The 16,046-nt window shown below is 39.0% G+C and overlaps 1 protein-coding gene across 1 annotated transcript in view; it reads right to left on the bottom strand.

Moving 5' to 3' along the window:
- calcrl2 (calcitonin receptor-like 2) overlaps positions 1-14,547 on the bottom strand; it is a 28,525-nt gene extending 13,978 nt beyond the window's left edge. Inside the window, exons 1-3 of the mRNA XM_061074384.1 lie at positions 14,443-14,547; positions 1,415-1,469; positions 293-467 (exon numbers count right to left, since the gene is read on the bottom strand). Coding sequence (XP_060930367.1) covers positions 293-467; positions 1,415-1,469; positions 14,443-14,492 — 280 coding nt within the window. The 5' untranslated portion in view covers positions 14,493-14,547. The remainder of the gene's footprint in view (positions 1-292; positions 468-1,414; positions 1,470-14,442) is intronic.
- Between the last annotated feature and the right edge of the window lie 1,499 nt (positions 14,548-16,046).

The following is a 16,046-nucleotide window of genomic DNA, read 5'->3' as shown; positions in this document are numbered from 1 at the left end:
TATGGCTGGCTTCGTAATAACATTCTTGGTGTCTGGCTCATGCAGATCATTGACTAAACGTGAAAATATTTGTTAGATTCATAATTTGAATGGATGCCAGCACAAGAGTAGAGCTCCATCTGGAGTAATGTAATGAATCCAGCTACAGTATAATGAAAAAAGGATATACATGTAAATGATACCCTGGTTAATGTTATTTAAAGGGCTTCAGGACTACAACCCAGCCACAAAATAAACGCAATCTGCCATCAAAAAAATATGATGATAAGATCAATGACTAGAATCTTGTCACCTTTTTCAGTAGGTGGTGGATCATAGATGATCTTCATGTAACACTCATACTGAGCAGCCAGGATCTGGTATCGGGACGTTCCCAGAACAGTGGATATATCGCTAATATTCTCCTGCTGTATAGGCACCCCTGTTTCATCGGCTGCCATAGACCCAACATCCTCACACTGGGACACCTGGGTAGGGAAAAAATACAGATATGGGGTATTATTGATATCACCATTAAAAAATTATCTACGGAATAATTAATATTTTTCTGTTATGCTGTGGTCACAACAAACGCAAAGCAAAGTGCTGCATCGAGCTACGCATCATTTGTGTGTAGGTCACGGTCACACATATGCAAATGTAGCAGTGGCGAGTCCAAACCTTTGCTTCTAACCCAAATGAATTTTGACTGGTGATATTTGCATTTGCATATATGCCTTTGCCCTAACTTCTGGTACACACACAAGCAATGTGAGTCTTGAACGATTACCTGAAGCTACACTATTGGTCAGCTGACCAGGTTTTAGCAGGAGCAAGAAAAAATTTGAAACCGTTGCTACTTTCTATCGATTAGAGTCGCCAGTGCTGTCTTTTAAGTGAGAGGCTCACCTCTTTCTGCAGCTTTACTCTTTTCAGAGAAAGTCAAAAGGTGGTAGACAGAAGCTTTCAGGTCGAAAAGATGCAAAAAACATCTTGATCGCTAGTGGCAGACTCTGGTAAAGGTCTGCCTCCTCCATGTTAGTCAATGGGATATGGACCAAACTAAAGACTTAAGAACATTTTTTTTTTTTTAAATCCTCATCGTATGGGCCATCATATGAAATACCAGGAGTGAGTGAAAATGTGTGTGTGTCAGGACCTGATCAGTACATGAAGTTTACTTAGTGCTTGTTCAATTCTCTGTGTCAACATCATGAAAAAGTATCACATCAGTTACATTTTGGAACTGTGAACTTAGTTCTTGTTAAGTGTAAACTGGCACAACACTGTTTATCAATATGTTAATTGGCACATGACCATACACAGTCCAGCCACACACTTGCTTTTGACCAAGCCTTTCATTGACTTACATTATATTGTATTTTCTATGCTAAATGTTTGGAAAGCATCAACAGACATAGACTGGGCTACTCACCTCTGTTTCCAGCAACAGCACAATAAGGGAAAGTGTTAGAGTCCTCCACATGTCTCTGAAAGGGAAAAGGAACAAGAACACTGCATTAGGACATTTTTACGCTTGTTCGCAGGGCAATCATGTGTCATTACTGTGACTGCACTTCTAGAAGAGGAATCTGGGAACATGATGCATTAAGAGCTCTCTACTGTCATAGCATCTGGTCACCAAAGCATCCTGTGTATAGTGCAATGTACACTTGTAATTTGGATTCACTGTGCGTGTGTGACTGCATGTTTTTTGTGAGAATGCCTGTGTGTGTTTATTTACAGTATGTGTATTTTTTCTCATCTATCAGGACAGGAAGTTCATGCTTCAGCAGTCGTTCCTCTACACTGTCCAGTCAGGGTCACAGAAACAGATGTGTGTTTATTATTGTTTTTGGGTGAAAGGGCAGCAAGTTCCCTTTAGTGTTTACTCTGCAATGAGTCAAAAAAAGCTGAGAGAAATATATAATAACAGGGGGACACAGAGGTGATGGTGGCAGAGAATCTCAATAATAATGATAATAATGATAATTAAAATGATAATATTAATAATAATAAGTATAATAATAATAATAATAATAATAATAATAATAATAATAATAATAATAATAATAATAATAATAATAATGCAACAAAAAATGTCGCTTTAGTGGATAAACATGACCAGAGGAAGGAAAAGGTATTTTAATGATTGGACCTCATAGCCACCATAACGTAACAAACATAACTCAATATAACAACTTCAGGTGTGTTTTTTCATTTAGCTGTAGCTGCAAATGAAATTAAAATGTTCTGATAATTTGCATAGGTTATTACCATTAAAATACGAATTTTATTCATTTCAATCCCAAGATTGTGGTACTACTTTGTTTAGTATGTAATACGAGACATTTTTACGAACATATAAATACTTTTGTATTAATGTACGTATAATGTACGACTGAATATGTCATTGTTGTTGATGAGCTGGTGGAAGGAAAAACACGACACAGCCCAGTTTAACTGAAAGAGAACATTTTAATTAATCATGTTTCATGAGCATTTAAGCCTCATTTATTGTAAAGTTCAGTGATTTGATGTGAGGCTCACAGGGAGCAACGTACAAAGGTTGTAGAGAAATAAGCACTTTTGATTCAAAACAAGACGCAAAGGTAATTATTAAAACATTTGCAGTAAATAACTTCTCAGTGTTCAAGATTTTAATATTTATGTGGACCTAACCTACTGGAGAAGCATTAAGTTGCATAACGTTTACATGCACGGAAACACAATGTGGTGCTAATAGTGCTCGCTCCTGCTGTGTTCTATTTTTAACATTTGATGGTAAATGGTAAATATTACCATGTAGATAAAAAATTATTAGAGGAAAGTCAAAATTTGCGGGAAATAGATTGTTGCTGTGTCATTATTTTTGGAGTGAATGTGCTTTCGGGGGGAGGTTCCAGGGTTTTTCTTCCCGCTTTCTTTAACATTGAACGATGACCAGATGCAAATGGGTGTGGATCCAGGTCATGATTATCTGTACTGCTTATCCTTCAGAGGGGAGCAGGGGGAGTTGGACCCAATTCCAACTGATATTTGGTGTGGGTCACAAGTCCAAGGCTGACATATGGAGACAAAAAAATTCACGCTTGGTTGATTTAGAGTCTCCAATCAAACCCCAGTCTGCATGTCTCTGAACTGTGAGAGGAAACCTGAGTACCTAGAGGGAACCCAGGGAGAACATGCACGCTCCCCTCTGACAGACCCCAGCAGAAGCTTCTAGCGGCCCATCCAGATAAATGTATCTCATAATGCAATATGGCAATCACACCTTGGACGTATAGCTCTGAGAGCTCTTTTAGTTTTAACTCTGAAGTTTTCTCGTGGAGAGTTACAGAACAAAATTAACTCTCAGGTCTGACCATCAAATATTAACCTACAGCCAGCAGCCATTTATCATAATGGGAAAACAACTTCTGTATGAGTATAACAAAAAACAGGCTTGTATAATATAATGTTTTAAACTATCATGTCGTAACTTGTTTATTATATCTATTCAGAAATTGCATGACCTCCTGTAAGCTGAAAAATCGTTGCACCAACGCTGTTTTCGTATGAATTAAACAATCAAATGTAACATGTTAATTAGTGGTATCTTATCTTACAGTCCCAGGCAATTGTATCACCATTTCCAGGCTTTGTGCAAAACTATGCTCTGGCGGCAAATAAGTGTTTATCTCCAAAAACATGGAACTATTCTTTGGTGTATCCCTCTTTTTGTAATTTACACAATAATGTGACATCTTTCCGGGTTTCTGACGATAAACAACACAGAGACCCACAATCGCCCAAAAACAGACATTCATTTGCAATTACGATTCCATTTATGAAGAACCAAACAAAGAATGGCTTGCTATCTGTTATGTACACAGTTGCCTCTAGCAGTGCATTGTTCACAATCATGATATTGTAAATCCAAGGACACACTCACTCTTGTATTATAATACGTTGACATTACACGGTGTGGGCCATTGTCCCCAATAGGCACTGCTTACAATATATCTGTGAACTGTAGCCAAGTAGTTTGGGTTCTCTGCTCTGGTAACAATACAAACTGAAGGGCTGTTGCCTTTGTCACTTCCTTTGCCGCCATCTATTTGTCCCCGTATTTTCTTCAGGGTCATCACCTCTCTTAATCGAGAAAGGGCACTAGACATAAATGCACATGGGGATGCGTGTCTGTGATTCCATCAGTGTTTTGATTTATGACTGTTTCTGTGTCCGGACAATCTCTCTCTGTGTGGTACTTGAGGGAAAGAGGAGTTTAAAGGAAGGTCAATCGAGCACATCTCTGTCTCCTCTGTTTTCTCTCTTCCTTCACCATCAGAGGTCAACATTTATCACAGTCACTCTATCACACGTTGACAATGTGTGTCCCTTAAGCTTCCCAGCCATTCAGGCTTTTATTGAGATTGCTCACAAGTCAACAACCTTTAAGAAAGTTGTGTCTCTCTTTCTTCTGTAGCCTAGAGAATAGTGCTGATGTGGTCAAGTTTACTTTAAAGGTAAAAGGCATATTCTCATTCCAGTGGATATACAGCTTTTGCGAGCACCTTAACATTGTTCTTTAGTTTGTTGACAAGGAGCTGTTGTCTGGAAATTATTAAACACACACGTGAGCCACGCTGTAGCCCTGGGTTAGATTCAATCGCACAGACAATGTCCTGCTTAAAAGTTCACCATAAGAACTCAAATGCACCACACCCATGGAATAAGTTATTTACAACCTATAATCGCACCCTAGTTGTGTGCCTACAAAAATATGAAATCACTGTGACCATTGACCATTGAAATCGAATCAGTTCATCTTTGAATCCGAGTGACAGTTGGTCAAAATTTAAAGCATTTCGCTGAAGGCGGTTTTGAGATATCATGTTCAAAAGGCCAAAAAACATGTTTTGCCAGGCTATCAAGACCTTGAACTTTGACCCTTGACCACCTAAATGCAATCAGTTAGACCAATCAGTTAGGTGTTCTTGAGATGTTGCGTTCATTAGAAAGGGATGGGACCGTCCATCTATTCCAACGCGTGACACTACCTGAAAACATACCTGTATTATTACGTTTTAAATTTGTTTATAGTTTTTAATTTGGTGAGAGTTACAACTATGCTGTCAATAAGCAAACACATTGTGAACTAAAGAGAATGTAAGTTTGGTAACTCCTCTTATATTTTCTGTTTATTCCTTTGCAAACCACCATATTTAGTTGCTTAGAGCCTATGAAGAATCCCTCCCTTTCTCATAATAATAAGATATAAAAACATTGCAGCCAGTCATGTGCAAACGAGCATAGCTTCTGTCTCTTAGCATAAATCCTCCAATATCAGTGTATTCCTTTCATGGTGTACTCTTTCTCCAGCTTGGTGTTTAGATGGTCTGAGGAATGCGTAGTTCTCTTGTTAACAGCTGTTGAAAGAACACTGAGCATGAGTGCACCATGTGAAGGAGACTCATAACAACACGACCCAACAAGGTCATGCAGCTTTGATCATAAAAATATTAACATGTGTATCAAGCTCCAAAAATCCTCATCGGTTGTTGGCAACCACGATGCTCAAGGTAAGTGATGGCTGTAATGAATGTGTCATTTATATTCATGAATCCCATACATCACAGTTTACAAACAGCAATCACAGGGTTTGAACTGATCTATTAGTTTTGGAAGCAAACAATAATTCACTATAAATGCTGCCAAGCTGTATAAACATTCAAAACAGCCTTCTGTGACTGGGCTAAACTTCTAGTTCACAAAGGTTTGTGGGAAGGAAGCTGGACTTTCAGACACAGTTAACAAAGAATATAACAGAACATTAAATGGAAGGAGGAGGAAGAGCCTGTACGAAGCTCGACATATCCTGGATATTTCTTTGTTATATAGCTTTACTGAGGCTACATCCGTACTACCGTAAACTATAATTTGTACTAGTGTGGAAGCATTTGAAAACATATGTATGGAGCCAAAGCCTACCCCACTGCATCTCACTCTAAAGGGAATCAATTCTTCATTAGAACCACCATCATAAGGCAGGGCTGAACATGAGCTTACGTTGCTTGCCACAAAGTTGTTGTAGTACAGTTCTCAGAAAGAAGGAATATGAATATGTCTGAGTCTAAGCCCTTGGGGGCCCTTACATTTCAGTTGAGACAAACGTCTACTGAGGAAATTGAAACACACATTTTTTTATCCTAAAATTCCCACGATGTCTTAGGATCACAGGATGACTCAATGTCATTGGTAATATGGACGAGCTTCTAAATCATTAAACTTTGTTATTCATGCAAAACCAATTTATTAGGATTCCACGATAAGCTAAAAGTTAAAAATTAAAACAGAAGGCTTTCAGTAAACTCCTGTTTTCTTAGAGCATGTGTGTTACTGAGACGTGGAAGATACATATGTCTTCTAGTGGCCTGTACATAACATACACATTATACTTAATGTGACATAATCAGACTTACAGTAGAAAGACCACACCTGCTGGTAACAGGGAACAACTTAGAAAAAGCTTTCCTGGCTACTGGTTACCTCATAACAACAACAATCCTGAAGTGTTGCCTGGGGGGGGGTTCTACACTTTCAACTCCTTCCACTTTTAAGCTTCACCACTCTACTGTTATTTGATCGATTCCTGATCAACCGATGTCCTTTTTTTCTCACACCTCTAAATCAATTATGCTCTCCCACAATTCCCAGAATGCCTTTGGATCACTTCCAAGGAACCGTAACTTTCCATTTAGAATCACAGCACAATCGATTTATAAATGTGTAGGTGGGGGGAAAGTGGAACGTTCCAGTGTGGGGGAAATGTAAGACGCAGCAAAACTGCATTGCTTCCTGATTTTTGAACATAACTGTTTTGGAAAAAACGGTTTCTTGATGTATTATTCTTTGACGACAGCTCTTCACTCATTTTTTATCCCATCTTATGTTTCTGACTAAGTTTTCTGTGCAACCTTTGAACAGAATTACCTAATTTTTAACCCCACATCCTTGGATCTCACAGTGAGTCATTGCTCTCATGAGGCCATTGCTCATCAGATGGGATGATGGGAAACCCAAATATTGTTGTTTTCCTCCACAAGATTGAGGTTTTTATTGGCCTTTGCGCCCTGCAAGAAATGGCCTGTAGCTGTAAAACAGGATATTGCTGCAACCCCAGAGGCCAATACTGTTTATGAGCAGCAGAAAACTAAAAGAAGCCCTTTTAGATCAGTTCTTAACTTCTTAAGGCTCTGAAATTGATCTTAACTTCAGGGAAATGGTCATTTGTCTTAACAAATGCAGTAAATGGGAGCATACTGGCATATGTGAGAACAGAACAAAAGCATGAACCCCCCCCCCCCTTCCGAAAAAATCTTCTGCTGCTGGCGACAACTAAAAATACGTTTCTATCATAATTAATGTTCTTTAAAGTACTTAAATAAATATGACTCAAAGGAACGATCGCAGAGTGTTGTGCTGCAGATGGGAGTGTTTGCCTGAGATAAGATAAAATACCAGAAACACACAGCACCAGGGAGAGGAGGGAGCAAAAACACACAGCCAATTACTCCAGAGTTGGCCGACAAAAAAAAAACCAGTGGCTTAACCTCCCGTCTCTTTCACACAGTTCACATATGATAAAGAAGAACTGTGTGCGGCAACAAGTCTGTAGACACACAAACTAGGGCTAGAGCTCATAATATAACAATTAATCATCAACTCATCTGCTGATATTCATTCAAAGGGGGGGACTTCACGTTGCTTTTTCAAAACCCAGAGTTTATTATCAAAGAAAATCTATCACCACCATAAAGTCACATGTGGGAAGCTATAGCCAGATCATTTAGGCATTTCTGCTCAAAAATATTGGATCAGGAATTGATGATTAATAAATAATTAAAATTGTTGCAGATACATTTTCTGAATATCCACTTAACAATGTAATTGAACTCTACAAGCTACAATGTAAATGATCAGTGTTGAATTAAGCTGTGTTCAGAAACATTACTTAAACCGAAGTACCAATGCAAATTAATTTTCGGACTAGAGATTTTGATTATCGGCCATAATAATGTAATCATCCAAGCTATGAGACTGTGAAACGGTGTAACGTGTTTCTGTAGAAGCCAGAGTAAACTTTTTTTATTGGCATTGTGAAGGAGAAGTACACAACCCACAAACCTCAGGTCTAATAGCGACGTCTCTGATTGCCGAAGCTCACTGTTACCATGGAAATGTTTACCACAACTGTGAATACAAGCGGATGGTCCATTACTTTTACCACAGAGCGACGATGATTTATCTTCCTAACATGCTGCAATTTTTTAGACGTGAGGAAAAGAGTGAGTGCACTGGAAGTGGTTGGAAAGTACAACAACATTAACTGGTAGTAATGTTGGTGCATTCACACAAATCACAGTAAGAAAGAGAATAAGAAATTAACAAATATGAACATGTGAAAATATTGTATAAATAATAATATGCATGTGTGTGTGTGTGTGTGTGTGTGTGTGTGTGTGTGTGTGTGTGTGTGTGTGTGTGTGTGTGTGTGTGTGTGTGTGTGTGTGTGTGTGTGAGGGAAGGCAGAGGAAGGATGGTGGCTGAGGAGGACGGTATTATCTTCCTCTGTCGTCCTGCAACCACTTCCTCCCCTCACCCCCCTCTCCACATTAAAAGAGGCCACCAGGTTAAAAATAAGCCATTGTTGCACACACACAAAGGGACGTGGAGGGGACTCTCATAGTGGGGGGACACGGCTCACATCCTCGTGGCCTTATAACATAAAGTCACTGGGAGGTGAGGACGTTCATGTTTACAGATTGTTGACGTGATGAAAATGGGAAAAGTCTCTGATTTGAGAAGCTGTAACCATTTTTAGCCACATTGATGGTGCTGCTGGCTGTGTGACCTGAAGTGACACGAATTACAACTTTCACTGACACTGAAATCTACTCAAAACAGTTGAGTAAATCAAAGCATATGAAACCACAAACATCTTTGCATTTATATTGGAATTACAAAAATATTTCTTAATAATTCCCAATGATTCTACAATGCAAATATACAGATGCCATCATCGTTCATCTGTAGTGCGAAGTTTTAAAACATCCATATCAACATATCATACAGTCCAGCGTTCAACATAATAACACAAATAAACTGTATGGTGGATACAAAGGAATGCCAAATATTGCCTCTCTTAAAATGTTGAGGAAAAAGTAGAACCTACTTTCTTTCCAATTTGGCTTCATGGCAGCATTATCCTGAAGATTTGATCCCTTTGATTTTTTCTGAACTGACACAGTGCTTAAGAAAACCCTCAACATACATTACTCTCAACATAAGAGAATCGAAGATATCACTTTATAGTTTCGCTACTCTCTTTGGTTCTTTGTGTATCACTTGGTTAGTCTCAGCTTGTAACTTCCTCAGATATATTCATTCATGAGCCCAAAGACATTTCGAACATATCAGAGAAACCTGGTTTTCTTTTTGCTCTTGGTCATTTTTTTTTTTTTTTAACAATATATTTATTGAGTTTTAAATAAAAACATACAAACGTTTATGAACACCCCCAACCCACAATCAAACACTCAGGGTAAAGAAAAAGAGGCAGAAATTAAATAACTTAAATAAGATTAAATAAAATAATTAAAAAAAAAAATACATATATAAAAATATAAGAATAAATGGAAGTAAATAAAGACATAATTATACAAATATAAATAAATTAAATTAAATTCCAATCAATCAAATCAAAAGCCTGGATAAAATAACGTTCTCTTATTCATAATATTAGTTAGTTACAATTAATATTCATCCTATTAGGTGCTGCTATTTTATTCTGTTTCACTATTCATTTCTGCTCTGGTTCATTTAAAAAAAAACAGGAATCCATTACAATCAGCAGAAGAACCAAAACCACAGAACTCGGGCTCAGACACACACAGAGAGTGGCGCATACCACCGCCAAGGCCCAATAGACAGACAACTATCCCAGTTATGTGAGGATGGCTACTGTGTTAAAGGTTTCAGTAAGCTTATATCGAGATAGGGTGTATGATGTATCGTTTGAAGGCTAAAGTGTTGGTTCGTCATTTTAACGCAGATGACAGTCTGATCTTCTGATATCCTCCCTCTTCAATAACATGTAGCCAAAAACACACTGAATTGTGAAAATCCGAAGTGCATACTCTCTGGCAGGGGTTTTCTCAAAAGCGTTTAAGTATTTTAAAGGAAAAGTTCAAATAAATCAAATCAAGCAATGAACAGGGGGCCTGACTGCGGGATAGTCTGCTGACAAGCTCTTGTTGTAACCGTGGTTAACCACAGCTAATTAGCACATCCAGCAGACAGAATGACATCTGTGTTCATTTTGAGTCATGTTGATGAATTTAAGTTGAATATAAATGGCTTCTCTAGATGTTTGACTTCCTTCACTAGTGAGGCCTTCCACTCAAATTAGCTGCCTTGCTGCTGGAAACTAGACTGATGAGAGGCCACACACAACACTGGGTTATGCAATGAACACAAAGAAGTTCAGTTCCAGGTCAAACAGGGTAACCAGCAGACAGGGGGTGACTGGAGAAGAATAGCTGCACCAAGCCTTCACTGGACAAATGTTTTGGATGCTTGACAGAGATGCTTGTAACATGAGTTGATCTGCAGAGAATAAAATGTTTATTGCGCACCCCTCAACTTGTTCTGGGTCTGTGTTTCCTGCTATGACTAAGCGCACTTCTTCTGACCCCACTCTTAAAGTTTTGTGGAAAGTGGCCTCATAACACCGTTTGATCCTGTAAAACAACTGAGCTGTCCGTGTGAATGATCATGGACTTGGTTATTTTCCCATAGCTGGACCCAAGAATAGCTCCACCAGCTTCAAACTGAACCATGTGGTGTCTTTTTATTTTCACATTTTGAATTTTTTATGTCCCCAGGGTCGTAAACGCTGCGCAGACAGTCAGACTAGAGAATAGAGCCCGAGTCCACGGACGGGATGGTCCAGCTAAGACATGTAGAAGAAAATCATTTTACTTTATCTCTTTCTCTTGATATTTTCCTAATGCACCTAGATCAAACTATTTTGCATTAATTCACAGATACCTGTGTAAAATTCATAATGTATTGTTGTACTTGTGAATTCAATTGACCAGAACCCTCCTCATGCAGACAGAGATTTCATGAGCTGTTGAACGGATTGACCAAACAGGTCACTGGAAGATTGGACCACACTTTATTGTAAATTAGCCTCTTCAGGACTTTGTGAGGCTACATCTATATTAATGTTTGAGAACGCATCAACTGGGTTACGGATACGCCTGGACTCCACAGTACTTCAGTTTTAGAGTCGCTAAAACAGAGGAGTTTATAGACACGGCAGGAATGGAAATGTTTGTAAACGATGATGTAGACACTCTCAACCACTTGATTATTGGATATTTTTGACGAAGCCTTGGCTGATTCGTCAAGCTCCCATCACATGACCCTCTTCATAAAAACAACCTGCATTTGCCTCAGCTACCAGTGTAGAACAAAACATGGCTAATCAATTACAAACGTTGCTGACCCTGTGGTTTTCGCTAACAGCTGTTGGGCAGTTAAATTCAGCGTTTTACAATAATACAGCTCTTGACATTTTATTTGAGCAACCTATGTCCACCAGCACATACAGTCAGATGAACGTGAGTGGTGACATGATATGCATGTGTGACCAGAGATTGTAGAGACGTGGAAGTATGAATTTAGCCAGAGATGGCAGAAGGTGTTCAAGATTGGAGCACATTATATTGTATTGTAAATGAGCCTGCTCAAGACTTCCTGAGTAATATTCCCCTATTCAGACGCCTCGATTAGCCCCGCCCACGATCTATTGTTTTTCAAATTGCCTTCATGTAATGGTATAAAAGCTTAACCCTGAAGGTTGACAATCAGACAGACATGTACCGCCTTGTTCTGATGTCCGTCTCCACTGTGCAGGGATGAAACTCGTCTGTACCAGCCATGGAATTTGAACCCGGATGATTTTTATTCTTCTACATATATAACCCCCCCCCAATCGTCACCAGTACAGCAATAACCATGTCCGCCTCAGACGTCTCCCACCACCTATCAGCTGACGTGGGTCTCTGCCAGCACACGCAGTTCTCAGATGCGGTCAGGCTGACACCACGTCCACCAACACAAAGCATCTGCGCTGATTCTTTGTTCCTCTCGTTTCATTGGTCACTGAGGTCTTTCCTTAGTTTCCCCCCGAGAGTAAACAAACTATGTCATGCTCCCTTCTCTGTCCCACTCTCCTTGAAATGTCAACCAAAGAAGGTCCACATATTCTTATACTTTTATAGCATAAGATAAACATAATGAAGGAGTTGGAAGTGTTCAGGAATACCAGTTACTAAGTGAGGAGAGTTGTGGCTTTATGTCTCATGCCTATGGTCCCATTATTTCTTCAGCAAAACTCTTGTGAAAATCTTTGTCACTCTTACTTCAACCCCTGCGGCTATTATTTACAATAATATTATTTACATTATGCAACTCTGACATGACACTTATCTACAAGAGAAACTAAAATAAGAACAAGCTTCTTTTTTTTCTGGTACTTGAAGGTTGGGTGTCTTGTTTGTGATATGAAAAGGGGGCAGGGTGGGGGGGGGACTGAAGGGTGAGTTGGGGGTTGGGACCAAACTCGCAGCCCAAACACCTATTAATACACTGATAGCTGTCTGGCAAGAGCAGGCTGTTCCAGTCAAAGACACACTGCGACACCGGGGTGGGTGTGGGGGGGGGGTGGAGAGGTGAACGTTTCCCACGGGCAGACGCACGGTCAGACCATCGAGACGGGAATCAGTCAAGCAAAGAGCGGCTGGTCTGCGATCGATGTCTTGGGTGTGAGGATTACAACTTGGCAACACCATATAGCACAGAGGGGCCAGAGGCTATTCCTGAAGACACTCTGCTCAGATGGTGCTAATCATAGACAGACACATGGAAATAGACTTTTTGCATGTGAAATAAAAAGCTGCCAGGCAAATTTAAGGTGATGCTATCGGATGGTGTGTCTAGCTCAGGAGGTCGAGCATTGACCAGAGGGTTGGTGGTTCACCCCCCCCCCACCCATTCCACTTGCCAAGTTGTCCTTCGGCAAGACAATGAAAGTGCCCCAAATTGTATGTGATGTTTAAAGTGGTGTACGTGTGACTGGTCATCACGATCAGAGAAGTATCAATACAGACCATTTACCATATTTGACAAACACCAGTGAGTGCCACTCTACTAAACATAACAATTCATGAAAGCATTAAATAGGTCTCTTTTTCTTTTTGAATCAGGGAAAGGGAATTATTACCCCACAGAGAGCCACTCCTGTGAGTCTCTAGAGTTTACTGGTGATTGCTAAAGTGCATGTGAAAGCGAATGAAAATGATCTGGGTGAAATGCAAATGCACAAAGAAAACAAGAAAGCAGTAGTCCGTGCATGCAGCCTGCTGGGACCAGGTTGGAGGTAGACGTGAGGATTTGAGTGTCTGCACCTCCACGCTGCTCTACACACATTGTCCTCTCCATTCACGCTTAGAAAGCGGACTCAACGACAAATGGAGAAGTTTATGTTTCCATTGAGTGTGGACGAGCTTGTGAGATGAAATCTTTTAGCTTCTTTGGTATTGTTTTGAGTGGATTCAACGCAAAAACCCTCAGTTGTTAATATACACGAGTCATTTCTTGGCAGGGACAGAACAGGTACACCTCAGTTTAAAAAACAAAACGACTATCTAGCTGATTATAGCTCGTGGGAGTCTCGGCGAAAGACAGGAAACCCTTTGACCTGAAAGTAAATAACCACATCACAGCAATGTCCATCTTTACTGTCCCCAACTCATTGTATGAGCTACCTTATGTTGACCAAGGACTCATCAGCCATCTACTGTGTGTCATATCTTCAGATATGATCGCAGCAGGCCTCCATTTTATTCTACTCTATTCTACTTATGTTTCTATTTCTAATCACACGCTATTTAAACATTTGCAACTGAAGAAGCAGGCAAGCATCCAGCTGAGGGTGTGACCTTCCTTCAACCTGCATTCGTCCAAAGTGATATACTTTATCCCATGCAGGAAAAAACACAGTGGTGTGCATGTGGAATACTCCAGAACTGTTTGCCTCCTCTGCAGCTTCATGATAAACTCAGTCCTATAGCATCATAGTCTATCTATGGAGAATAACTTAGAAAATAATCGATTTGCATTGTACTTACGTGTATCACAATCTTCCCACAGTAAATATATTTTTGAATTGTGTATTTCATTGCACTAGCTACAGTTGCCTTTCTTTTTGAAGAAGGCTAAACAGCATTGCATCCTGAGTTTTATGTGTGATCATAAATGTAACACAACCTTATTCAACAACACCATTATAATAAGTAATATGCCTGGAAGCCAGGCTTTGTAAAAAAGCAGAGACTTGTGTTGTCTTACCTTCTCAGTGAGTGAGCTGTCAAACTGACTTTTCCTCCAAATATCCCCATGCTTGCATTTCCCGAGCAGAGAAGTGTCTCATGCTGCCCCTCTGTCAACACTGACAAAGCTCCAGCACTCAACAGCAACTGCAGTCAAGCCAGGCACAATACCAAATATATGGTTTCCTGTCACCACTTCCAAAATAAAGCTCTGATGTCATTCTTACCATTTAGTTTTTTTAATAAAGAAGGGAAGACATTTCTCCTCTATTTTTATAAGATTATTTCGAGTAGAGTTGCAATTTTTTTTCTTATTTTGGTCATGTATTGTTACCATACCCTCCTGTTCTGTCAGTCCTCAGCACACTATTTGGAGTTTTAGCATTAGAGTGACCAACAGATTATCATTTCTATCTAAGTCGATTGTCTGAATCAGTTTCAAAGTGAGTATATTTTTAAAGAGCTTTACTGCATCACTAAATATTGTAAAACACCAAAGGCGTAGAAACACTATTATCTTCCATATTAAAACTCATTGTTTGAACAATTTTTTATGAAAATTACTTTTTGCCTATTATTGTTCTCTTCAAAATACATGACAATCTTACCATGAAACATATAACAATACTGTGTAAAATAATGGGAATTATAGTATATTATTATTCGTGTATATTATTTTAAAACATAGTTTTTTTATATTCATGTCATGTAGTATTTTGAATTTATACCTAATTACACATGGGTATATATATGTAAAGCACATAGCATTTTATTAATTTCATATACCATATATAACAGTCTATAAATGCATAAATATATAATTTTTTGTTTCAATGTATTCTATTTTTACACTTTCACGTTCTATCTTGTCTAACTCATTCTGACATGCTGCTATAACAAAGACTTATTTGAGGTCATTTTATGAGTTGAGGACATTTTCTGCTACGAGATCACAGTCATTGATTTACATTGTGGTCTGTGGCGGCGACCTGGTACAACAGCGCCATCTGCGGTTTGAAGTTGTTTGCACCAAGGGAATCATCTACAAATACAGTAAAGAAAGTCTTTAAAACAGAAGGAATATAATATAATCACCATATAGTCATTAATAGATTTTTTATTTGTATAAAGAATTATAACCAACATAACCATGTCAGGAATTGATATATGATGTGATAAAATAAAACTGGATAACACAATAAAAACCAAAAAGAAGAGAGATAACATAAAAGAAAATATTAAATCCAAACAATATTGAATAAAAATGGTTAAAAATATAGGGACAAGATGCTAGGGACACACCCCCTTGACTGATCAGCCGGAGGTGGGTCTGCCTTAGCAGAAGGTGTTTGTGATTAAAAGGCTGAAACACCCAATGACCAATGAAGTACAAAACTTAATGATCCGTCCCAAATCCAATTTTTAATGACTGAAAACAAAAAAAAATCACAATATGTTGTAAAAGAAATACTGCTGTGTACACACACGCACACTCACTCACACACACACGCACACACACACACACACACACACACACACACACACACACACACACACACACACACACAAACACATACACACACACATACAGAAACTACCAACAATCTGCACAAATAATATATA

The sequence above is a fragment of the Limanda limanda genome, chromosome 7 (assembly GCF_963576545.1).
Source record: "Limanda limanda chromosome 7, fLimLim1.1, whole genome shotgun sequence".
Taxonomy (NCBI): domain Eukaryota; kingdom Metazoa; phylum Chordata; class Actinopteri; order Pleuronectiformes; family Pleuronectidae; genus Limanda; species Limanda limanda.
Note: the sequence above shows the minus strand (reverse complement) of the source record. Positions and strands in the feature narration are given on the sequence as shown.